The sequence below is a fragment of the Bombus pyrosoma genome, linkage group LG3 (assembly GCF_014825855.1).
Source record: "Bombus pyrosoma isolate SC7728 linkage group LG3, ASM1482585v1, whole genome shotgun sequence".
In the NCBI taxonomy this organism is placed as follows: domain Eukaryota; kingdom Metazoa; phylum Arthropoda; class Insecta; order Hymenoptera; family Apidae; genus Bombus; species Bombus pyrosoma.
The window spans coordinates 14,111,536-14,138,157 of NC_057772.1; the positions used below are offsets into that span (position 1 = coordinate 14,111,536).

General features: G+C 28.7%; 1 protein-coding gene across 12 annotated transcripts in view; it reads right to left on the reverse strand.

Moving 5' to 3' along the window:
* LOC122566189 (syntaxin-binding protein 5) overlaps positions 1-26,622 on the reverse strand; it is a 73,949-nt gene that overhangs the window by 29,569 nt on the left and 17,758 nt on the right. For 9 of the 12 annotated variants that reach the window (XR_006316428.1, XM_043723095.1, XM_043723093.1 and 6 more), the window contains 8 exons: positions 22,432-22,495; positions 17,102-17,306; positions 14,896-14,971; positions 10,729-10,883; positions 9,234-9,525; positions 7,939-8,182; positions 7,198-7,451; positions 5,269-5,458 (listed from right to left, as the gene is read on the reverse strand). Coding sequence is in view for 11 of the 12 variants with exons in the window: in XM_043723095.1 (XP_043579030.1) it covers positions 5,269-5,458; positions 7,198-7,451; positions 7,939-8,182; positions 9,234-9,525; positions 10,729-10,883; positions 14,896-14,971; positions 17,102-17,306; positions 22,432-22,495 (1,480 nt within the window). In the remaining variant the exon portion in view is untranslated. Of the gene's footprint in view, positions 1-3,424; positions 3,455-5,268; positions 5,459-7,197; positions 7,452-7,938; positions 8,183-9,233; positions 9,526-10,728; positions 10,884-14,895; positions 14,972-17,101; positions 17,307-22,431; positions 22,496-26,622 lie in introns of all 12 variants that reach the window. The other 3 variants (XM_043723098.1, XM_043723102.1, XM_043723101.1) reach the window with 2 other exon arrangements.

Consider the following 26,622-nt stretch of genomic DNA (forward strand, 5'->3'; position numbering starts at 1 on the left):
CGTTAAGATTATTTAATTCTAATTCTAAAAGCAAATTAAGTCGTGTATTATATGCATATGATACATAGCATTGTTGTAATTGTATGTTAGTAACGCTTATTGGTATATCCCGCATTTCGTGGATTTCATAAAATATGACATAGTATAATCTTATAGATATAAACATATTATACGCTACGTTAAATATAATGTACTATATCTACAAATATTTCGTGTCACGAATGTACTTTTATAAAAATGATATTAGAATTTTTAGTCACCAAACGAAGAGATATCGCAAACGCATGGTCACTTGTCACTTCCCAAATAAATGCAATTTTTTAAATGTTAAAAATGAAGAGTGCAGACAAGGGAAGGTATTGTTTTCATATTTCATAGAACTCGATCTATTTGCGCACATTAAAATTAATGCAATGAATACCTAAGATGCTCATAGAAACAATATCTCAATCAACAAAGTGCTTTCCATTTTACAAATGCAAAACCAAATGCACCACAAAGGTGCTTTCTCAGAAATTCAAATATATATGTGCGGAGTATCGTCAGTATTAATTGGCAGTGTCATTTAAATAACAAGTTCAGTTAAACTTTATTGATAATAATAAGACAAGGAATGAAACGATTTGAATTTTGTCTATTTAACAATTTAAAACTCAAAATGTGGTAATTTCAACTTGATTTCTGAATAAGCACGCATTATCGTATAACTTATACCATAGAGGGTGTCTACAATTTTTCCGATACTAACATAATCCTTAAAATATGCTTATTAAATATTGTATAGTTTTCAAAATAGTTAACACTAACATAAACCATAGTCGATAATATAATTATTTAAGTTAAATAAATTTCCGTATACATATACTATACTCAAAAATATGTAAATATATTTAAAATGTTTCAACTAACCAGTTACGTAATGTTTGCACTATGAAATAATAAATAATATAATATAAAATAATAAATTTGTTTATATCGGAAATTTTAAACATGCACAATTTCAAGACATAGAGACATTTAGTACATAGAACATTATTACTAAAGCTGCTGTAGTATACTACTTTTGAAAGTATGAAAGATACAAACTTATAACTCATCTTCAATGTGTACACGCTGTTTTATTTGTTTCAGTACGATTTTATGTATTGTTTTCTAAATAAAGATGTCCATTTACATTAAACAAAATTGTGAGCTTTTACCTTTTATAGTTTTTGAAATATTAGCTGATAACAGCTTTAATAATATAAGCTATACCATAAGGCTATCAATCAATAATTAAACTATATTAAGTAATATATTTTGTGTGCATTACTTTTTCACCAAAAGTACAATGACGGGAGAAATATTAGTAAGCAGAAATCTTTTGTGTATAATTAATGTAGGAATCGAATCATAATAAACAAATTTTTCCCCCGAAAAGCTTCTACTAAATATACGCATTATTTGAGCAAAACTACGAAGATATAGTTAATTCTTCAAATCTATTAATACAGTATTTTCTTTTTTCATCCTAAAATATGTCTAGCGTACTTAAAATAAACTGTAGCTGCAGTATATTATATGTATAGTCATTACAAGCAAATTGAAACATTCCAAAGAATTCTTGATTATCTTTATCAACTAAAATAACGTAACTTTTAAGAATTCTATAGAATGCTTAAATTATTTACTTTACTGATTGTATGTATACATATACATATACATGTATATATGTATTTGAAATCACCTGCTATAATCGTCATTGCTTGATTAATGCTGTCATTTATGGAGACGATATACGTACGTAACTGAAACATTTCGTAACTATTCGTTATAAATGTACATTTAATAGATAATAATATCATACCATAATGTTTTTCTATCTGTTCAATCATGAAGTTTAATATTAATCAAAGAACCACTTACTGATATATGACTTGTATGCACCTTACCATTCTTTCCAAACTTTCAATACATTGAATTCATACAGATTATTTCTGCAATTAATAAAATTGTTCAGGATAACATTTTAATGGACTTAAGTGATACAATACTTCAGTGTTTAGTCAGTAGGTACCAATATCGTTTGTCTTATGTAAGAAAACTAAATCATAAATCGCTTAAATATTGTTGTTGTACTTTCTGTTAGGTATTATAGTCTGCAATTAACTTGAATTACGATATAAACAAGAACACAATACACAGATTAAATACATTTGTAATACTGTTCATGGTTACTACAATCTTAACGAAAAAGTTGTAGGGAAACAAAAATATAGGTACTGCGATTTTATAGGCAGTTATCATTAAATACTATTATAGCAAGTGTCTTTAGCAATAATTCTGTGCAAAAAGCTTATGTGATGATAACAGTGTTTTATTAACAACGCTCTGAAACTGAATATTTGTTTAAACATGAAAATAAAGGAGGCCCGAACGCCCAGGACTTGAATATTTTTTAAAAACATTTTCACCTTGACTTTTAAGCACTAATATATTACAATAACGAAGGCTATTTCTTTTATAAAAATATTATTTTTAGATGTAAATTTGTAAGTTCTGAAGCACAATTCTTTTCTGTACAATAGATTTCAATCGAGCAATATTAAATAGAAAATGTAGGAAATCTTAGGTAATATGAATAACAATGGAAAGAGAATTGCACGCATTTATATATGTATACAATAGTTTATCTGTTCGATCGGTAATTGTTTTCTACCGATAAATCTTGCAAGGCTAAAATAAAACATATATGTATGTACGTGAACAAACACGCTATAAGAGGAAAACTATTGACTGTACTATAAAAGAATGTGTATTTGCAAACGTGTGAATATAAGATAAATGCTTGAAATTGAAACTGAATCGATTCGATTTGACAAACTAGTCGAAAGTTTGTTCTATTTAATTGTACATTAGAAAAAAAGGGACTTTCATTTACTCAACATTCATGTTAACAAAATATAGGTTGGCATTGATTGCTCCATGCACTTTTTTAAATTCGGTAGAGGAACGTTGTAATATGATATGTAGTAATAAATGCATGTTTCATTTAACCATTTTGTACACCTTGTATCGTTGTAACTCTAACTTAATTACTATATAGGTACATGCACAGACTCCATCAAACGTTTATGTGAAAATCGACGCACATGTATATTTTACTGGATCATTAAGCGGTATACACTCATAATGACAACCATTGTCTAGTAATTTAAACTACATCTTTCATCGTGTTACTTGTTTGTTTTTCGTTTCTACCTATTCGACATCAATTGAACTTCTAAATACGATTGAAAGCTAATAGTAAAACTGAAACATTATCTACTATTTACTACCTACTTCTGTCGAGTTCGTTTATTTTCGCAATAAAATAATACCGCATATCATCAAACTAAAGTAAAAGTCTAGCTGTTTCTTTAACGAAAAATAGTATTGTTCTTACTTGTTTCAACGTAGGTAGACACATAGTTAGCTAAACATTAAATGCATAATAAGCATGAATATAATGAAGATAAAACGTTTCTTTATTTAAAAAAAAAAGAAGAGTATATATAAGACCCAATTTTAAAATTATAACGCGTTACAAGAATTTTAAAACTCATCTAGCGTCGATCATTAGACATTTTCAGATGCATAACATGAAATTACTTTTGATAAAAGTGACTTACATAAATCTGTTGCAACTAACTTTAACACTCGGCACATGGAAAATGACAAGTTTGACCACTAGTTGCCGATAACATTCTCGTTTGTTACTTAAAATTGAATAATTCGCGTCTAGATACAACTTTCCCTGCTAAACTTTTTACTTCTAAGATTCCAAGCAGAAAATACAAACATATATAGATCCAGTATATAGTTGCGATTCATTTCATTCACAAGCAATTTCTTCACCTAAAAACTCCAATCGTAATTTTGAAATGCATCATATGCATATGTTATATGTAATATCATATTATCATTTATCATATCAATTTAATCGCAACAAATTTCTGCTTTGAACTTGCAGAATTTTTAAAATATTTATTGGCAAATATTGACAAAAAAGGACCCAGCCATTAGAATTGAGTCCTCTTTTGCCAATATTTACCGAATGTCTATTGTGATAATTGAAGTATTTAACTTGCTGTAAAAACATCTTGTCTACTAAAATAAGGTTTCTTCTGCTTACAAATTTTATATTCTTTTGCAAACATTTATTTCTGTAATGAGAACTGAAACAATATTTCAAACAGAAACTGAATTACGAAAACTTCTACGGTCGTCCTTGAAAAGCGTATAAGATTATGAACATTTCATTCGTTAAGGAGCCAAATACCTAAATTACTTTTAGACTCTTTATCTACATACTTGCACTTTATAAATTTTCTGCTTGGAATTTATGAAAATAATATAATAGTTATATACTTACTTAACTATTAGAATCTTTATCTAAACGATGGGTTAGTTAAAAGCATCTTATGAATTAAAATAACGCATGACAATAATTACGAGTATAAGAAGCTAAAATAGACGACAAAGGCAAAGCTTTAGGTTTTTAACTCGTCTGAGAGGAAAAGAGAGATATTTAAACTTTATCTTACAGTTACGTTTTAAATATTAACGAATAGAGTAATTATGTGGATATCGTCTACGTTATTTTTATTCGACTAAATAGTTCTTCGGTTTATCGTTGGGTGTTTGGTTTATTAGTTATCATTTTTATTGAAGCCTAGTTAATTTATATTATTTCTATCTCATAATAACGTGTAAAACGATGCAAATAAAGTGTAAAATAGAATGATAAATTTGATTAACTATTAAAATATATTAGTTTCTCCAGTAAGTAGGGAATAAGCTTTTATTTTTTAGTAAGGAATCTCCTGTGAAAATCAAATGACACCTTCGATATCATTTTTCTTCCGATAACATTACTAGGAAGCTATTCTTAAAAACACTGTATTATATGATCTACGACTATTATTATAAATTCTACTTTTAATATTTGTATCAAAGCTGAAATGTCGCGATGTTATTGATAACATGAGTTTTTAGTATTTACAAAAAAAAATAAAAATTAATAATTACAAATTTAGTAATAAATTGAACATTCAAATTATATAGTTTTCTTTACAATCATGCAGTAATGGAGATTATTAGTTTTAATGTCTAGAGAAAGCGAAATGCATATATTTAAATATCAAATTTTCAAGATGTTTCATTGGATAAGGTTAAGGGAAATGAGGAGATTACGATTAAAATATTTAAGACAGCTTTAACTAACAATAAGAAAGAAGTACATTTTACCTGGTCTGTGCTAGGACTTCTCGCTTTGTCTTCGTTCTCTCGTTTCAATTCATCCTGACGTTTAGGACTGCGTAGTACTCGCTGACACGGGTCCGTGTTACCACCGATATCCGCGGTGTTCAACACAATCAAAGAAATCTTCTGAACAATGTCTATTATCACTATACCAGACTCGTTCCCATAAGCCATTCTAAAATTAAATAATTTCTATTTAAAAAGAAATTCCCTTTATTCTTTCGAGCAGAAAGCAAACACTGATATTGATGATGCAATACAAAACGAAATTAAATTAAATCATCAGATCTCTCGTTAGATTCCATCAAGATTTGATGACGATAGTAAACATCTGCCGATTATTTCTGGTCTTGTACAGACCGTTTTACATGCCATTAATTATCATTATCACAACATGTTAGAACGTCCTTTCAATTTTGCAAAAATAGAAAGCTAATTTTTTAGAATTAAAATCTTTTCATGTATATTGCTTATAAATACATGAAATATACATGTAGAATTGTATGCTACAACTTTCTAACGAAGTATACATTTACTATTATAAATATTGTTATCTTCGTTTAAAACATCAAATCCAAAGACTATGTATATATCATGATAAGAGATACGGAAACATTAAACATAAATTGTATTTAAAAGACATAATGGTCCATATGATTTGCATTACTGTAACGCTATAAATATTTGCTTGATTTGTAACTAAAAAAATTAGTAAATAAATAAAGGCTAGTAAAATTAATAAACTAAAATTAGTAAGTTATCCTATATTTATTGCGGTACAAAAGACTGTCGGGTTTCGGAAATATTTTGAGCGTTTTTCAAATATATACTAATAACTAGACTGCGGATTTCTATGCACATAGCTATAGAAAATTTGGAAATGAAAAATTTCGCAAAATGCACATAGTATGAAAAAATATATAAAACATCCAAAGTATAACGCATTTTCTAGAACAATTTTCTATCGAGTTTGTATATTTTTAATTATATTCTCAAAAATATGAACTTGCGTAAAAGTCTGCAGTGTAGTAGTCTACTAATAGGTAATAGACAAAGCCTCAAGCGCAATTTTTGATTCTTTGTTTTCATTTCATTTTGTTTTGTAGGAAAATCCCTAAAATTTTAATAGATATAATACTGCCCGCAAAAGCACTCGTAATCAGGAACCATATGCAGAATATTTCATTTAAGGATAGAACTTGAAATCTTGCTCAAAATTATAACAGAAAATAATTTAGATAAGAATTTAAACAGTTTCACAGGAATAAGTTAGGCGATCGACTAGGATTGATTGGGAATTCGAAAACTCGACGAATCTTCAACATTTAATCAGAAATGTGACTACGTACGAAAAAATATCATTTTCAATATCGTTTATACATTTTCGACTTACTTCTTTACGTAAATTTATTCTCTTTTCGGGTTGTTTCTGCAGTTCAGAAATACTTTATACCATATAAATCTTTACGAAAGTATTTCATGAATTTAGAAAACATTCACAGTATTATTTTTTTTACGTAATTATACAAAAAGTACGTAATCGAATCTCATAGTACACTACATAGTATACTAAATAATTATTTTTTTAAAGTTACATATCTATAGAGCAAATAAAATTTCTAGAGGAAATTGATATAAAAAAATAGAAGACGAAGAAAATAAGATATCTTTGAGCGTCGATCAATAAATTATAATGTGAGGCTTTCAGTCGCAGTTAATTGAGTTAATTAAGGAAAAGTAAAGGAAAGCACTTTGATCAAAATACTATGTGGATAGATGGAGCCGACGTACCAGCTTTCTTTTCATTTATGTTGTTTTGATCAGTCAAATAATACATAAACATGCACTACACAGTAGCTTAAAATTAATACTTTTCAAATCAATGAACCTTATACAGATATTTTAAATACTTACAAACCATAGGAAGAATTCAAACTGAGAGCTGTTATATTTTCAGCTTGTTCTCCGCTATTGGCAATCGTTAAGCAAACCAGGGTTGCCTGAAAGCCTGCAGCCCTTTTCTGTAAACCAGTCTTAACTTTAAGTGGTTGATTCGATTCGTTATTTTTTGGCTCGCTACTTCCCGAAGTATTACCAGCTGGAGAATCATGGTCGGATGAACTTTCGATTTCCTTAGCTGGATCAGCTGTTAGTGATATCTCCAAAGTCTGTAGTAAACGCCAATAAATTGTTACTATTTAATTGGGAGGCAAGTGTTGAAAGCTAACATTATATTTATGAAAGGAAAATAGTGTTCAATTTAAAACAAAGTTAAATGCAATATTCTTTTAAGACTTTAGCATTTATACAATGAATTTTAATATCTAAATACGACTTTACATTAAAACGTGTATTAAATCTCGGCGTTTAAAAGAAAAAGAGCTTCGGTAAAAAGTGTGTATCTACAGTTCAATAATAAAAATTCAAGCTGGAAATTAAACTTTCTTACATTCGTTTCCAATTGAATAGTGTAAATATTTCACGTTTACGTATATGGAATAAAATTGCCTTTTCAATGTTCTAGTCATTAACTAATTTAACACTGCAAATTAATGTTGTTATAATCATCAAGATTTGTATAATGTGATAAGATTTAAAAACGCGATTATCACTAAAGCTTTAAGTATGCATACAATTAAAAAGTAAATTACTTACCACGACTTCCGACATACTCTCAACTTTTTTGAATTTAAATAAAACAACGTGTCTTCCGCTACCCGCAATCGCTAATTTTCGACTTTCGGGACAAAGGAAGATGAGTTGTATCGCTAAAGGATCTTCTTCCGAGTCTATACTACGTGTTCTACCTTTTTCGAAAAGTTTCGCTGTCTTCAGTTTATAAAGCACTTGTAATGTGCCTGCCGATGCATCCCAAAACTTTATGCTGCCATCAGCGTGTCTAAAAATACATATCTTTATTATTACTACATCATATTACGTAAAATCATGTTTCCAATATTTATGCATGAACATATTAGAATTGTACTTTTAATGAAAAGAGTAGAATTCTGTGTCGCGGATGGCGACATACATTTTCGACACTAACTCGTATAATAATTTATTATATCACATGTCTGTTTGCTATTTTCATTGAGTTACATATAACACTTTCGACATTACGATCGGTTACAAATTGCAGTATAAGAAATTTCCAAAAAATTGATTTTTCGATAAGAAATCAAGATTACTTTGACTTTCTTAAATGATATTGTGTATTTTTTACTTTACACTATCGTGGCTGATATTAAAACGAGTTCAGCGACTTACTATACTACGACCTTGCAATGACCTTAAATCATGAAATATCGACTTGATCAAGGGAAGTTGAAAGTTATTTTGTTTCGATCAAATTACACATTTTACAATAATAAGCTTCAACAAAACAGATGTTAATTATACGCACATTACAAAAGGAGCATAAACAGTGTACAAAAATAAACATACCTTATGTAGTGGTGTTATTTACGTAGTGTCATTTTAAAAGATCAAGGTGACCTTGGACATTCTATCGAAAAGACAATTTTTTGGAAATTTCTGATATTGCAATTTGTGGCCTTTAAAATTAAAAGCTGATTAACTTTTATTCAAAACATTGTTTTGTTAAATTATCGAAAGTGCATGAAAAATCGTGATAGCAGTTATGTATAGTTGCTGAAAAAGAAAGATCCTTTGCTGCTTCAAATAGAGTAACATTTTTGCTACTTTATTTCCTTTAATGTCGTAGAACAAATTCGATAAAAGTATACCGTTTTAATTGACATTTTATAAAAAAATTTTTTAAAATAACAATATATAGTTGATGAGTAATACAAGTTCTATACTTGATAAGATAAAAAATATACAACATATTGTTGTAAACAGTGAATAATTTACAATAAATAAACAGTTATATAAGTGTACAAATGCAGTTTGATTAAATTTTGTTCATAAATATAAATAAAAATATTTACCCAGTTAAAATAATTTCATTGTATCCGCTTGAGCTTGAGCTCCATTCCCCACCGGATATTGGCCAATCCTTTTCGCTAAACCCTGTCTTTTTTTGAGACTTTGATCCAACTGAATAAAAAGCTGGTACTAGATCCGAAGGACAGTCAGCGAAATACGCACAGCACGTCACAGGTGACTCGTGTATGTCCATCGGATATGGATTTTCAAAACACGGAAATCCAGGAGTTAATAAATCTATCACAACCAAGTCGTTTTGTAGTAGAACTACAACAGCATACGGATCTTGATAATCTATAAGAATAGAAAACATTAATCGTAACAATTTCAGGTGTAACATAAGTAAAATCTGAATTACATATATATTATATAGAGAAATAACAAAATCATAACTTTATCTTATGCGGGGTATCTCGGGTTTATTCAGTAAAATGATACTAGTATATTATCATGATATATATATTCTATGAATGACAATATATAAATATAGACTTATAAATGCTTTATTAAAAAGTTATAACTGGTGCAGTAAACAACAATGGATTGAATTTTTGTTCAATGTAATAATTAAACGAGCATCAGCCTTAGCTGACATCATAAATAAATATAAATAAATAAATATCATAAGAATAAATAGGTGTTAAAATTGATACAGAAAGTTCGTTACATTTTACAGGTAAACACCGAAATCAAAAGAAATGAATGTGAAATTCATAATATATGTACTAACTTCTAAAATATGCTGAGACGTTTTTTTAAAGAAAGACCTGATACTCTCCACAAAGTGCGGCCGAGTAACAGTACAAACAGGCAAGAATTAGTTCCTTATGAAAAAATAAGGAGAAAATATAGAATAACATTCTTTCATACGATACATTCATTTTCAAAAAAATTGAATTTAAGAATTTATCAAGTATACTTGAACATGGCTAATTTCGAAGGGAACAAGAGTAAATGATCGATAGAAGAAAAGATCGAGAAGATAGAACAAAATTTTTCCACAAAACACTTTGTTTCTGAGAAGAATAAATTTGAAAATTTATCAGCACGCATACTAAACCAGTTCTTAACTAAATATGTTCAGATCCTATTCTCTCGAAAATGAAGCTTCAAACAGAAATTTTATTCGACATCTTTGACTTACATGGTTTGTCTAATAGAAAATAACCTCCTGCTGATTATTTTCTCACACTCAGTGGCTAATTAGTTCAGTTCAAGTATACGTGATAAATTTTCAAATTCGATTTTCTCGAAAACGAAGCGTCCTGAATGAAATTTATTCTATATTTTCTCCTTATTTTTTCATAAGGAATCACCTCTTGTCTGCTTGTACGTGTTATTCGGCCGCACCCAGCATAAAAAAGGAAACTCTTGCGTGAAAAGAGCAAGAAGTCAACATATACATATATATTTTACTTATGTAGCTAAAGTAACATATACATATTAAGTATTTTTTATAATAAACTTAAAAGAAATTTAGTAATTTTATTAATATACCACTGGTCCATGGATTTTCGCACAGTGTTATGAAGTCTATCACATTGTGTTCCATTTCTAGTACGGTGGTAGTTTTCCCATGTATCACCGTTATACTTGGAGTTCGGCCAGTTGTGTCATACGCTAAACCACCGGAAAATATAACGTATGCTTCCCTAAATTAATCAGAACGATACAATATAATTCAAATCTTGCGCCTTTAATTATTCGAAATACAAAATGTCTTGTAAAAAATATGTAGCATCTACTTTAGGAATGAATTGAACATTTGAAAATAAAAAGATACCTATAAATAAGTATCCTATTTGACACTGTTTAGATTTATAAGTTACAATGAAATTTGTATTCTATCAAACTGACATTCATTATTACTGTTTCAACAGACTCAGATGTAGTAGACTAGTATATACATAATACTTTTTTAAAAATCCCTTCAATACTGTTAGTAGCTGTTAATGTTTTTTAACTGTCATTCATCGGTTTTGATAAAGATTGTTATAAATGATTAAAAAAATTGAGAAAGTTCAGAATAGAAACTATATTTTTCTTAATATTATATATTAGGTTATCCCAAAAGTTTCTTTTGTTTTATAGATGCACGACATTTTTACATCATATGTATATACATATACTCAGTATTACGTCGCGTGAAGTGGTCCGCGCGACGTCTCTAGTTGCCTGGCCGCCAAGGGTCTGCACCGCTATTCAGACCCCCAATAAATCTAAGGACCCACCATAAACCTAGGCTTTTAGTTTACTTTTTATCTTGATAGTTATAACTAACTCCTATTAATCTTGAGGGAATCATTATTCCTGTAAGTGTTATCAGTTTATGGATGATCCCTGGAACAGTTCTTAGGTTTATTATGCGTACTATTATTATACTAATTAGGGAGAAAGCAAATATTTCCCTAACTCCCATGAACAAGGCCATCCCGAGCTTTCTTGAGTAATGCTACGAGAACGCATCTTCACTGTTACTACGATACTCGGACAGTCAACACCTGACTGCTTCCTCATCTATGGAGCAGTCACCTCTCTGCGACACATCTTCGATACACATCTCAGCGATACACCTCAGATACACATCTTAGATACACATCAGAGTTATACATCATACAAAGTGTAAATCGTTGTTGAAAATATATAGTATAACCTGTCAACCGCAGTATTCTACAAAAACAACCACCCCTATTGTCCTAACCGAAATACGGGGATCGAACTGTTCGTGGTGTCGATTATTCTAATCGTAACGGGAATTTACGACTCCCGTTGATGCGCTTCCTCGCGACCGCGTCTTCCCGCGACTGGTCGAACAAACACTCAGATACAAAGAAATCGAGAAAAATGTAATTTTTACATCGAACTCCGTTTATACAAATTTATCGGGAGACAAGTAGGTTCATACAGCCAAATCATTCATATAATAGAAATCCACCTGTTTTTCTCCAACATCTATAATTTTTCATTTTTTTCATTGAGAGGACCACGTGTTCATATAAGAGAATTCCACGAAACATTTTCACTTAAATACAAAACAATGTTGCAAACTTGTATCGACTGCGAAGCATGAGAGTCTGTCACTTGACACGTTTCTTACTATTTACTTCTTATTGTTAGACGCTCATATAAGTGAATTGACGCTCGGTGATAGTAGAAATGTTAGTAATAGAAGCTCTCAATCAGCGAAAGTTGAGTTAATTAGGCACTACTAAAATTTTGTTCATATAAACGAAGTTCCATCGTATCTAAATTTATCAGAAATTTTTGTCGATTTTTTAACATTCAACACGTATCTTTTTATCGACAATCATCCACATTGAAATTGAAAGACTGAGAACAGCTCTTAAAGTTTGGATTCGAAAACATATGAAATTGTACCACTGAACGAATGTTGGGTTTTTGAATGACGAACATGACTGATTCAAAAAGAATTTTACGAAGTCCATATTTTCTAAAAATTGAAATATAACTTTTGTATAAATTTGCTTGGAAATATTCGCCCATCTTATGTAAATTCATTTGTGTAGACTACATATTTAAGCTCGATTTGTAGAAAATTAAGGAAAATAATTATTATAGATATTTGAACAAATATTCAATTAATCTGTTAAGTTTGAGAATTATCTGCTAAGTTGATCTAGATATTTACGGACACCTTATATAAGTGGCATGATTATTGCACAAATAACAATTTTTAAATTAAATGGATTACGTACAAATGAATACAAGTGCACCGGTACAAGAAATACGCTGAAACTTCTACGCTAATACTTTTTTTTTTATTTGGTAGACTATTTACAATCAATTCTCATTGAGAATTATAAGTAAGTTCTTTTGGCGTGGTACTGTAACTTGGATTAGAATAGTTTATAGTATGTTTGATTCTAGTTAAATCTAATGCTTCAATCTAGAGGGTATTGTCTTTTTAGTTTGCGGATCTGATCCGTCGTGTCAAATAGTTCGGTAACTAATGGGTTTTGGTGCTTGTTAACTCTTATATTATATCTGTTTCTGAACCTGTATATTTCTTCTTTAACTGTGGGTATCTTAAAGTCGCGATGTATAGTTTCGTTGGTAACATACCAAGGTGCATCAACTACGCTAGTACTGAAAAAAAACAACTCTGCCCGAGAAATAATAATTTCCGAGATAAAAATTCCTGAATGCAGCTGAATTTCATGAACATAAGCAAAAGTTCAAAGGTTAGTATTTAAATTCGTAACCAGCAAAATCATGGCTTCCAACCCACCCACCATCCCTCGTCATATTTTATTTTAAACAAAATCCCCGATATCGATGCCAAAAGGAGATCAATTTGAGATTAAACGATCCTATGTCGAAAAATAGAACAAAATACGCGCAACTATTTGACGTATACGGCTTTTACAGGTGAAAAAATCGTACGTGCCAACTTTCAAACACAATACCTCGTTGTAAATCATTCTATTGTAGTATCGAATGACCTAAAAAATATCGGGTGAACCATAAATGTATCGTCGGTCCTTCAATCGAATAGTTACGCAGAAAAAAGGCCTACGTAATCCTGGCCACGAACAGTTGCGGAACACGTGCGTGATGGGGCTACGAGAAAAGACAAAGGAACGCTAAGGGAGAAAGACGAATTAACAGTCAGTGTGAGTTGAGAAATTAATTAGAGAGTGTGAATTGAGAAGTCAGAGTGTTGTCAGCGTTGTCGAGGAGTGTGGTCCGCGTGAAAGAGAGCGTTGGAACCGTAGTGATGAGAGTTGTAAATTAACTATTTAGTTGTCTTAGTTATAGCACATTATTGTATTTAGTTCACGTTAAATAACCACCGTTTCCTGTTTAATTCATTTTAAATAAATTAATAATAAAATTCTATACTATTAACGTCGAGAACATAATAGTAAAATTTTCGCAACCAATTTTTTAAAACTTCATCCAGTACTCATGGTACGAGTACGTACATATTACATATGTAGACCAAAAGTCAGATACATTCTAAAATCCTATAGAGTTGGAGTAGAATATTGCTACTCCGTAAGTATGTTATTTATTTTTTATAATAAGTATAAAAAAGATGTCACAGAGAAAAATTGTTTGTTTTTAATGAGTAAACATTTTTTCTTAAAATAATAATTTTCGAGATATTATGCTCATTAATGTTTTTCTTTAATATTGTGTTCATCGTGATGTACTTTACTTTACTTTACTTTAATATACAGTAGTTCAAAATATAGATCAATGAAACAGAAAAATAGTGCGAGATGAAAGAAGAAATATACATTTAATCTCACTCTATTTTTTAACAACGAAACTTTCTAAATACAAATCCCCCAGATATAAATTCAATTACATTTTAACTATAAGCCGCATGCTGATACTTGACACAGCGTATGCTGTTTTATACTCACATAGCAATAACTAACTCAATATACGAAATTCGCTTAAAATTTTGAATTGGATTTTTTTAGATATAACACATTGCAGTGTATACTCATAATATTTTTAGAAATTCCAATACTTGTAGTAGTATTACTTATTTAATCAATTGCTTCAAGAAGGAAAAGAAAATTGTTGCGTATAAAATAGATTTTGTTTCTTTCATTCCAATGACCGAGCTTGTGTGTTTCTATGTATCTTAATCTGTATACTGAAAGTTAACAAAAATTGATTATATCTTACCCTGATCTTGACAGCTTCCATTCAACTTTCTGTATTGGTTTGCAAGGTTCTGGCTCGCCATCTTTAGTAGTTTTCGCTGTAAATATTATGCTTAGTAAGTATAATAATATTCATATACATATATATATACATTATATTTTAAGATAGGAATAGTATATATTATATTATAATAAATATTATATTATTATAATATAATATATACTATTATAATATAATATATATTATTATAATATAATATATACTATTCCCATCTTAAAATATAATGTTATATTAGTATAAATATTATATCTTAGTATAAATAACCTATACATTAGCGTTATTTTAATAGATATAAGAATTGTAAGCGAAATCAATTTCAAATAAACCATGCACGATGTTAAATTTCAAGGGTTTATTAATTAAATTTATTGACCAGAGAAATTCATTTTTACAAATTATAGCAATCTTATTCTTTGAATTATTTATAATCGTCTGCTGTGAGAAAAATAGGGTATTCTGTACATTCTTCTTCAGAGATTTCTCTGATAGTAATCAATACTGCCAATTCATATTAAACGAAAAAAATATACAATACATAGGAACCAGTGCGCATTTTTGCGACTTAGTGCGATTTTTTTAAACTTCGATGACAATTTATAAGCATTCAAAATCATAAAATTTAATGCATAAAGACGCGTCTCCGCTACGCCGATCGACAAAACCGAACTTATGGGCAATGGGGATACGTTATCGGCACGTGGCAGCAAGCCGCGCGGTGAACCGATCCCATACCGATTTGGCCATTAATAAGAACAAATAGCCAAGGAGCAAATCTTTTGTGCACTATTAAACATGTAAAGATTTCTCGTGTTTGTAGTACATAAAGACCAACTTTTATATATTTATATATATTTTTTGTCTCTCTGATCATTATCATATATATGTATAATCGTTATAATATATACCGTAGAAAAAAATAGTTAGACTAACATACCTCTAAGTATGTATGTATATTTTGAAAATTATATTTCTGAATATGCATTCTTCTGGTAGAAAATACAAAAGAGTACCGCTACACGAGTACCATTTGGACGGATTATTAACGCAATTAATAAAGTTTTTATGACACCAACTTGTTAAAATTAATTTAATAGCAATTAGACAATTAATTAATAAATTTCTTAATATTATGTGTAGCATTTAGCATTATATGTATATGGAGTTAGCGTTGTAGAAAATATTATAAGCTAGTTTAATATTATAAACTCTCTTGAAACCACTTTTTTTTAATTAAATGGAACTTAAACTTTTCTGCAGTTCTACTAGGGAACCAAACTTGGTCACCCATATTTCTCTTAAATGGAATGGCAAATATTTTCTTTTCTGTTTCTTATTTATAATCAAGAAGTTACGACGAAGAAGACCTTTTCTCAATAGAAACTTTGAGGAAATATTGAAAGATGTCAAAATAAATGTACCTACACTAGATTGGAAATCATTATCTTAAATGTTTAAAACAATGTCCTTGAAACAATCTTTCCATTAGATTTCTGTTTATAGATCAGCATAAAACATTAAGCGACTCTTATAACAAAGGAAGTTATGTCAATAAGAATGCATACTGCCTTTTGCACCTTTAATTACCTTATTGATGTTATCATAGGTCTTATTTAAAGGTCCAAAGACATTTATTTTGCATATTTAGTACAATAAATTTCAATCTAAAGCATGTTTATGTAAATGTTTCATGTCACCTCCTCGTTTTTTTCTAGAAAAACCATTCTTCATCGTAATTCTTTAGTTATGCTGAATAGAAAATAATGTTTTAATTAAATATAATTAATATTAAACATAATTAGTACTAAATATCATTAATATCTCATTCCTTTAAAAAAAAAATGATGTGCCTTCTGTTTTCTCTGAACAATCTACCCAGAAAATATTGTTGCAATACAAACCGTTAACATCTCCGTTCTATTTAATTCTAAATAACAGTAACAGAAGATTAAAATCGATATCCAATTTTGGATAAAAAAAGGGCTCATTACGCTTTATTTGGCACACCTATAGTAATGATAGTTCAAAATATTATAAATATGTACCATGTAGATTTCATGTACATACATACATACGCATAAAATTCATAAATGTTTAACAAAGAATTAGCATTTCATGAAATGCCGAAAGAATAACAAAAGATATTTAAATAAAAAAGAAAATTTCTCACCATGTGGGTGCGTTATATTCGTTGGCTTTACTTGACGCACCGTCCATGTTGCCAAAGAACCATCAGTATGACTACACATGAACTGTTTACCCTCGTGATGCCAAGATATCGATTTCAAAGGTACGTCACTGTGGCATCTGTATTCTGCATTTTTTGTTTTTAAATCCCAAAAAACCATTTGTCCCGACTCATATCCTATCAGCATCTGAAATTAAAGATTAAAAGCATGATGTGTCAGATGTGTGTCTGTGTGTATGTGTCTATGTGTGTATGTTCTGTATGTGTGAGAGAAAGAGAGAAAGAGAGATAGAGAGAGAGAGAGAACAAGAAAATACTTATGTCATAAATAGCTATTCTAAGAAAAATGTTGTATGTAATTTTTTATAATAACACATAATTTTCATAATAAATTGATACAATTTATAATACAAATTACGTACACACAACAAGAACAAATATGAATATGTAATGCAGAATGGATCAGAAAATTTGATATTACTTTAAATGCAATGAGCAACAATTTCATTGAAACTGTGTGTTGAAATTTTATGTAATTATGAATTGTAACACAAAAATAGTTAATGAATATCCAATTTCAATGTTGCATCTATATTTCTTATTAATGTGCTTTATGATAATTTGCAAAAGTTAATTGCAAACGACTGCTATTTTTCAAATAAATAAAATAAGTATTTATTATAACTTTATATCACCTTACAAATTGTTTTTAATTAATTTACAAAAATCCATTATTTTCTATCAACTAAGGTAAACTTTCGTTTATGTATATCGCGCACTATATGCAAATTTTATTAAATGTAGATTAGATATGATATACAAGAATTTATTAATGATGTAAAATTATTAAACAATATAACAATTTTTATTATCTGATAATACTATACAAACATCCCTTTTTATTGGAATTTTTATATTCGATCAATTGGAGTGAACAGTGAAATATATATAATTTTTCTTTTTTCTCAATGAAAAAAAATGGATTTTGTTAATATAACTATTGTTACTTCTACAAAAATGTTTTCGCTTTCTATTTGTATAAACGATGTTGTGCAATTCTTTTTTTGATCACACAATAAACACTCACAATAGAATTTCTTCAGGTAATTTTTTCTAAACTTCAATATTGTTATGTTACACGTTTTATACCTTTAAATAATATTATAATATATGTCTAACATTTTTCATTCTATAGAGGCGGGTCTCTTGTATATAGTATATCCTTAAGTTGATCCTAAAAGTTTCTTAAATCATCGTATGATGATATACAAGTATAATTTATACATACAAAGAATACATAGAAATCGCAAAGCTACATAAAGATATCATAAATTGTTTAATATCTACATATTTTCATTCTGCATTCTGAATATTAAGTATTCTTAATAAGCATTCCGTATACGCATTATTAACCCTCAAATTAGTATTGTTGGATCGTAGATGATATATAAAAGCTTAGGTTAAATATTATTTTGGAGTAATTGATGTTAATTTGTATTTTGTGTTCTATGCGACAATCAATAGTATTTATCATGTAAAGTACTGAGCACAAATTAATATTAAGTACTCTAAAATTAAGTAACCTAATTCAGCCCTAATTTAAACTATTATGGTTACATATGATCCAAAGATAATTGCAGTTTAAAGTAATTCTTAGTTGCAAATAGCAACAAATTTTTCACAAAACCTTTTTCCATCTAAATCCTGATATGTAATTATTATGAGACTATATCTATCGCTTTTGAGATCAGTCAAATAATTTAAAAAAAAATGAAATTTCAAATCCTTTGGAATTTTATATGCAAAAAGCGATACATTAATGTCCCGTTAATATTAAAATCAACAAATCCATTATAAGTTTTGATTTCTGTCGTTCTACGAGCCCAACCCAAACCGATCAAATAAATACAACAAATTCTACTGAACTAAATAACAAAATCGGAGCGATAAACCACTAATTAAGTTAACGAAACAAGGTTTTTACAATTTGTTTTTCTTTCTGTAAAACTGAATTCAAAATGATTCTCCATCTCACAAGGTTTCGCTGTATTTAACTTACTGACTTAGAATATTGATTTTTGGTTTGGTTTATCTTCGAAAGGACATGAAGCAAAGTCAATATTAAACAAGTCTACCTTACTTAATATTAACGGGACTTTGTTGTAGTTTTCAGATAAGTAATTCAATTTTTCAATAATCTAGATGGATAAAATTGAATGTCTAAAATTCTCCTTTTGATCTGTTATACGAACATTGCACATTACTTTTTTACTTGTTTGCTCTTAAATTAAAGTACAACTGTTTTTTGCAATAGACAAAAAGGTACTTCATCTCACAAGACAAGCTTGAGACCTAGTCCTGCTGGCCACAAATTTCAATGACATTTGGTGTAATGATAGTTCTATATGTAAAACGTATGTAAACGTATCTGTAATTTTAGTCTGAAATAGTCGACCAATTGAGAAAAATGCATTTAATGTTTGAAAAAATCACATATTTCCTAGTATCCAGGTATTGGAGCAGGTCATACATTAACGATTGTAGTCCAGCGGCAAACTTAAAAGAGTTCGAGTTGCTTATCTCAGGTTCTCATTCAGTTGGAAGAACTTTTTCCAGTACAATTACCTTAAATATTACAATTATGAAAGAGTGGATTATTTTATGTGTTTCTTGTTATAAGAATCATTTCTTATTTATTATTAATAAAACAATTTATTAAAAAGAATCGTATACAGGGTGACGAAAAAGGATATAGTACTTACATATAATATAGTAGAGGAGAGTATAAAATATGTAATCAATATATGTCCTAAAAGCAATCCTCTCGGTGTAAAATCAATTTTTATTATCTATTAGCGTTCCATATCATGATCATATTTTGCTTCTGATACAGAGGAATGAGAATAGTTCAAGGTTGTAAATATAAGATTGTTACTAATATCAGCCAAGATTACTTCATAGACATAAATATGGTACAAATCCTCTATATTCATCCAGTTTGGTAAACGTTATTTTCGCGTTGTTGACAATAACCATTCGTTATGTTGTGTATGGTCTCGTTAATGAGAACATGTATGCAGCCCGTTACTTGCACCAGAAAAACATCCCAATAGCTATATCCCTCTTATAAATTAATTAAAAAGCTTCACCAACATTTATGTACTGATTGAGAAAAACGTGTTTTGAGGATGGCAGAAGAGAATCCAGAAACAAGTTCTCGAAGGATTTCAGTGGCTGCGGGTATGAACGGATATCATATCAACGTTGCGTTGATTCACTGAACTCTTTAAAAACAGTTACTTTATCCATGTAATAAAATTGATTTTACAAAAATGATTGCGGTTTACAATCCTCTGTGCTATACTATAAATAAGTATTATAAGCCCTTTAGGTATAGGTTCCTTTTTTAATCACCTTGTATACTATTCTTTTTACTAAACTGTTTTATTAATAACAAATAAAAAATAATACTTGTAACGAAAAACACAAAATAATTCCCTCCTCCATAATTGTAATTTAAATTGTTATTTAAATTATCATTTAAAGTAAGTGACCTAGAACCTATACGTTTATTTCACATATAGAATCATCACTCAAATCATCGAAATGAGTCAAGAGATAAGAATTAAGTCTGAAGCTTCTCTTATAGTCTCTTAGTCATTACTTATCATTTTTACTTTAAATTATCATTTAAAGTAAGTGACCTAGAACCTATACGTTTATTTCACATATAGAATCATCACTCAAATCATCGAAATGAGTCAAGAGATAAGAATCAAGTCTGAAGCTTCTCTTATAGTCTCTTAGTCAGTACTTAAAATTGTTTTATCATTTTCCCAGAACTTGCTGCATTATATACTCTGCTTTATCGCTATTTCAAATGTGATGTCAAAAGTACTGATCTTTCTGACTGTCGTTCCTTTTGAAAAATCTCTTGGTATATAGTGGACTATAAAAAAAGTCATTATTTATAAAAGTTAGCTTGAACTTCTATAACCATTATAATTTTAGCGATGTGAACAAAGATAATAATAAAATATAATAATAAATCCCTCCCACGACGTTACGTCTATATAAGAAAAAGAAATAAAGGTTTTAAAGTTTATATTTAAAATTCATATTTTTACGAAAATATGTACGTAATATGTTTCTGAATATGTTTATGGAGAAGTTTATACAGCTAAATCTTTAAATACAGTTCAATATGATCGTAGAAACTATATTATACATATGTACAATCAGCAGTTATCCAGTTAAAATATCTCTGGATCGCTAGATTTGCAAATAGAACAACAGTCAAGTGAATGAACGGTAGTAATATAAAGTGTGAATTAGTACCAGAACAACGAATATTATATTTTGCATATAAAACTTCAAGAAGTTCTGACATGGTTTATCCTATCATACATATATACATATATTAATTCTGATATTAACAGTATCAAATTAATGATGAACTTGTGTAAAATGTATAAAAAGATGAGTGATTATGATCACGAGCTAAATTTTTGTTAAGCTCTTGACATATTCTGTGACTAATGCAACACCACTATGCTTTATTGAAGCGATACAAAAGTAATGGGACCTGAAAGTTTGAAAAAAGGATGTGATATGTGAGATACAATACGATACGATAAATGCCATTTTTCAAAGATTGGATATCGCAAGAAAGATTGGCCAGAACAAATACATACATACATTCACAATGTAGATGTGTACAATGTATTGTACATATCATTATTTTAAATAAATATTAATGTCTAGACAATGAAAAAGAAAATTAATTCAATTGTACAAAGAAAAACTGAATGGAAAATTTCGATTAACCGGGAAATATATTAATCTTTATTCCGTTGCGAGTTAAGAATAGTTTTATATGAGTAAATTTCAAAGAAAATTGAATGTGATATGTTCAGCAATGAATACTGAGTGTTATTCTTTTACTTTGGGTGTGTAGAATGAATATGAAGATAATAACTATCCCATTACTTTTACATCTATAAGACACACGTATTAGTAACACATTAAATGATATGATTCTATCAGAAAGAAATTACTTCGTTAAATCATGTTGTACGACAATAATAGCATGCACGCATGCACACACACAACATGCAAGCACACACCTCTGAGTCTTGTTACAGATAACACCTTAAAGAATATTTATAAAAAATGTTGAAATGAATCTTGAGAATATCCTAACATCATGATTTCATTTCATAATTCGACATAATATTGAAGAATGTTAGGTATGATGTCATGGTAAGGATGGAGAATAATGCAAAATAAAACGTACTCAAAAACACGCGTACCTTGCTCAAATCTAAAGGATTATCACTCAAGTGTACTACAGCACCAGGATGGGTCTTTCTAGATCTGGAAAATATATATACATATATTATATACGTATGTGTGTATGCGCGCATAAGCGCGCGCGTGCATGTGTAGTTGTATGTACGTGTTGTTATATTTATTTGTACAGTATTCGTATACGTAATCTATATGCCTATATCTTTGTATTATATTCATATACTTTAACATATGTATATCAGTTTTTAAAAACGTTTGAATATGAATTTTATTATAATTCAACATTTTTCCTCAACTTTACTTAAATCCTTTTAAAATTACTAATATACTTCGATATTTGTACAAGTTAGTACGATATACCTATTGTGATCTACGAAAATAATAAGCTAGAAAAGATAAAGAAATTTAAATGAGAAATTAAAACAGATGCACCAAATACGATAAAAGCTGTGCTCGTGTGTAATGCGTAACATATACATAATAAATGTCGTCTTATAAAATCCTAAGATAATAGTTTGGAAATTAAAGCAGACAAATTAAAATATCCTATAACTATAATAGTACTGCATTTATCGAGAAAAATTTAAAAATAAAATCATAAGCAGAAAGAATTTATAAGACATAAAAACACTAACACGTCATAAATTATAGGTAATGAATAAATATAGGAAGTTTAAATTTAAGAATAACATCAGATTTTACTTTCAATATTATCATTACTATATTACACTATAAGTGTATTTCCTTATATTCTTAGACTGCAAATCTTGTCTGTCTAGATATTCATATTATTCCTGTTATAAAAAAAATTATTTTATTACAAATGTCAATGCGTCGTATATATAGCTTAGGAAGAAACTTTCCTAAAATATTTTACTGTTCATTGCAATAATTTTCAATTAATCAATCTACAGTTAAATGTCATATAATTATATTCATTTGTTCAAAAACTTTATATATCTTATAAATAATAGATAAATTTCAAAATGAATAAATATTACATGTATTACATGTGTGTGGATTATATTTATATACTTTTTTTATATATGTGTATTTTATTTTCATTAGCAATCAGAATATAATGTATTCTATAGGCAAATATGATGTCTTAGAGAGCTGCTATTCTTAAATCTCGGTTATTTTTAATAACATATTTTAAAAATTCATTCTCCTATTTAATGATTTAACAAGAATATTCATTACTGACATTTTGTTTTCTTCCAACGTTAAAAACTTGCATCTTCTAATTTGCTATATATTTTAGTATTTTTTATGTTCAACCACTCTGAATTTACATATCGATGAATAGTAACAATTATCACTATGAGCTAAGCTATAAGCTATATGTTTATATGTATTAGAATTAAAATTATAAGCTATATAATATATTAGAGCAGCAATTCTTAATCTTTTGTTTAACAATCTTTCATTGAATCACCCTCAAATAATTCTTTGTTATCGCAGGTCCCCAAGACATAGTTCAAAATTTAAATTTGTAATATGTATCAAACACGTATATTTAAAATACCCATTAATTGCTCATCATGAATACTTCCAAATTTCGCGAGAAAAGATTTAGTATAGATAAATAAATATGCATATTCCACAGATTAAGAACCACTATATTAGAGCTATAATTGGAAGCTATGATAAAGTATTGTACATATTTTTTCTTTAAAGAATATAATATTTACGATTAAAATAAATAAATAAACACTCCATAAGAGTAATAAAGATGAATTAAATCGTAAACTAATTTCTTAAACTCCGCAAAGTTGGCTGATTTGATGAAATTCTCGTACAAAAACGTTTTACTTTTTAATTTTACTTCCTAGTGTAAAGATACCTTTGTAATAACTTAAAGCAGATAATTCAAAGATCGATCGATTTTAACAATAATTCCATGATCTTTTAATTTGATCGTTTCATGTACTAACATCAATGATTATATTGACGTCCCACCACTTCCTTTTGTGTAAAATTTCTTTTTTTCCTGTTTTACAATTTGATAACGAAGAGACAATTGATAATGTAAGACTCTTTGCTACTGGTAAGGTAAGACTCTTCGTAAATATACTATACGACACACTGATACTTTAATTGCACAAGATTTACAGTTAAATTCACATATGTATCGTATTCAATATGTTATATTTGATTTTTGAATGTGATTTTTACGAATGACATTATTTCCCATCCTTCTTGGATAATGAAGAGCCCTCTGAAAAATTTTACATAATAATTACTTATATTATATTGATCATTTTCTTAGTATATATTTCTAACAATTTGAATTTGTACACTCATGTTATTTTTCTATTTATATATGAACCCTCTCGTTTTTAAGTAAAATTTCAATGATTAAAAATTTCAAGATCGATCTTGTGTATATTATTATTCTTCATGTTAATGTTCCCTTCATACATTCACACATTATACATATACACACATTCTAGTATGACGTACTTATGATTGCAGATCAAATTCCTTAATTCTAATTTCACTCATCTTTTTCGAAATTGCTCCAATTGGCATAAAGCGGGAACAGTTAAATTAACGCACGTTATAAAATTTATTAATGTTAAAATATAGTTACCTTTCAAGAAATTATATTAATACACTGCATATTATGCGCTCATATATGAACTTCAATAATCTAAGAAAATTGTGTTTTGTTTCAAGTTAAATACTTAAATTTTCATCAGTTATTTAGAGTGTCTACTCAATATTAAGTGTCTTTCTTAATTTTTCCGAAATTATTTATTTTTTATCGTATTATATCTACTTATATTCTTTCCAATATTCCAACAGTAACGTAAGCTAAACGTAGATATTTATACGAAATGTAAAATAACACTTCTGTTTTACGTTGAAGTAATCAACACATTAACAAATTATTATATACGTATAATAATTTTTCCATCCAATCATTTATACAATATATGTAATTGTTACAATTCAAAACTGCATATGAATAATTTTATGTATTTAATTTACGAGATATATATTTAATATTCGTATCATAAGTTGTCCATTTAATATACAAGGTGGTCCATTTATTTATGTAAGGTCAGCTAAATATCTCTTTGAATTATGATGATGCAAAAAATATTTTTTACATAATGTAAACGGTATCAAAGGACTAATATTTGATAAGAATATTTTTTTCCAGGGACATTTTTTCAGAGTTTTCATGATCTCCGACGTTTTTATTTACATATATGTATGTTTTATTGCATCATGTTACTTATTGGAAAATACGTTCAAAAATGTAAATATTATAACCCGGAAATGATCTGGATCGCCGGAAATTTTACGTAGAACCTTAATTTCTGGATTACAAGCTTTAGCCAAGACGCGACAATCGAGATGCTATAGATGTAGATAAATATGTTTAGTATCGCAATACTGATGGATCCCTGGCGGTTTGCAGTACTGGTCATTTTTATTTCATCATTGTGTTAACGTACAATTCACAATAAATTATTCGATGATATGATATTCATTTGCGGTGGAAGTAATCAGTGTTTAAGGGAAGCAATTCGAACAAATTCGAGCAAAAACAATTTCCTGATCGTAATTCTCCATCGCATTGTACATATACAGAGGTGATCAACAATTTTCATAAAATTAGTATTCCCGTGAAAAAAACATGTGAGAACCAAAACTATTAGAAACGAAAGAAATGAAAGAATTATTGTAGATACAGTTAACGAAAATCCACATGTGAGTTTAAAAAAACAATTTCAGCTTGAAAGTGGTATTTCCAAAACGGGTATAATATGGATGCTTCAAGAAGAATGATTTCACCCGTATCATCTATCTTTACACGTTACAGGTTCTTCATGGAACAAATTTCGTAAATAGTATGCATTTTTCTCAGTGAGGTTTGTAGCAAAATGAAAATTACCAATCATTTTTTAAAAGCGTAGATATTACTGACGAAGCATCTTTCACCAATCATTATCAGTTGAATTTAACAAACATGCATTACAGGTAAATCAATGGATAAAGAAAAACTGTAGAGTGCAAATGTTTGGGACGGCATATTGAATAACCAAATGATTAGTCCCTATTTCATAAGCGATACTCTAAACAGAGAAAAGTATGCATTATTCTTACGAAACAAGCTACAAATGTTCATATATGCTGTGCTATTAGACATCTGTCTAAGAATGTGATACTAGCATGAT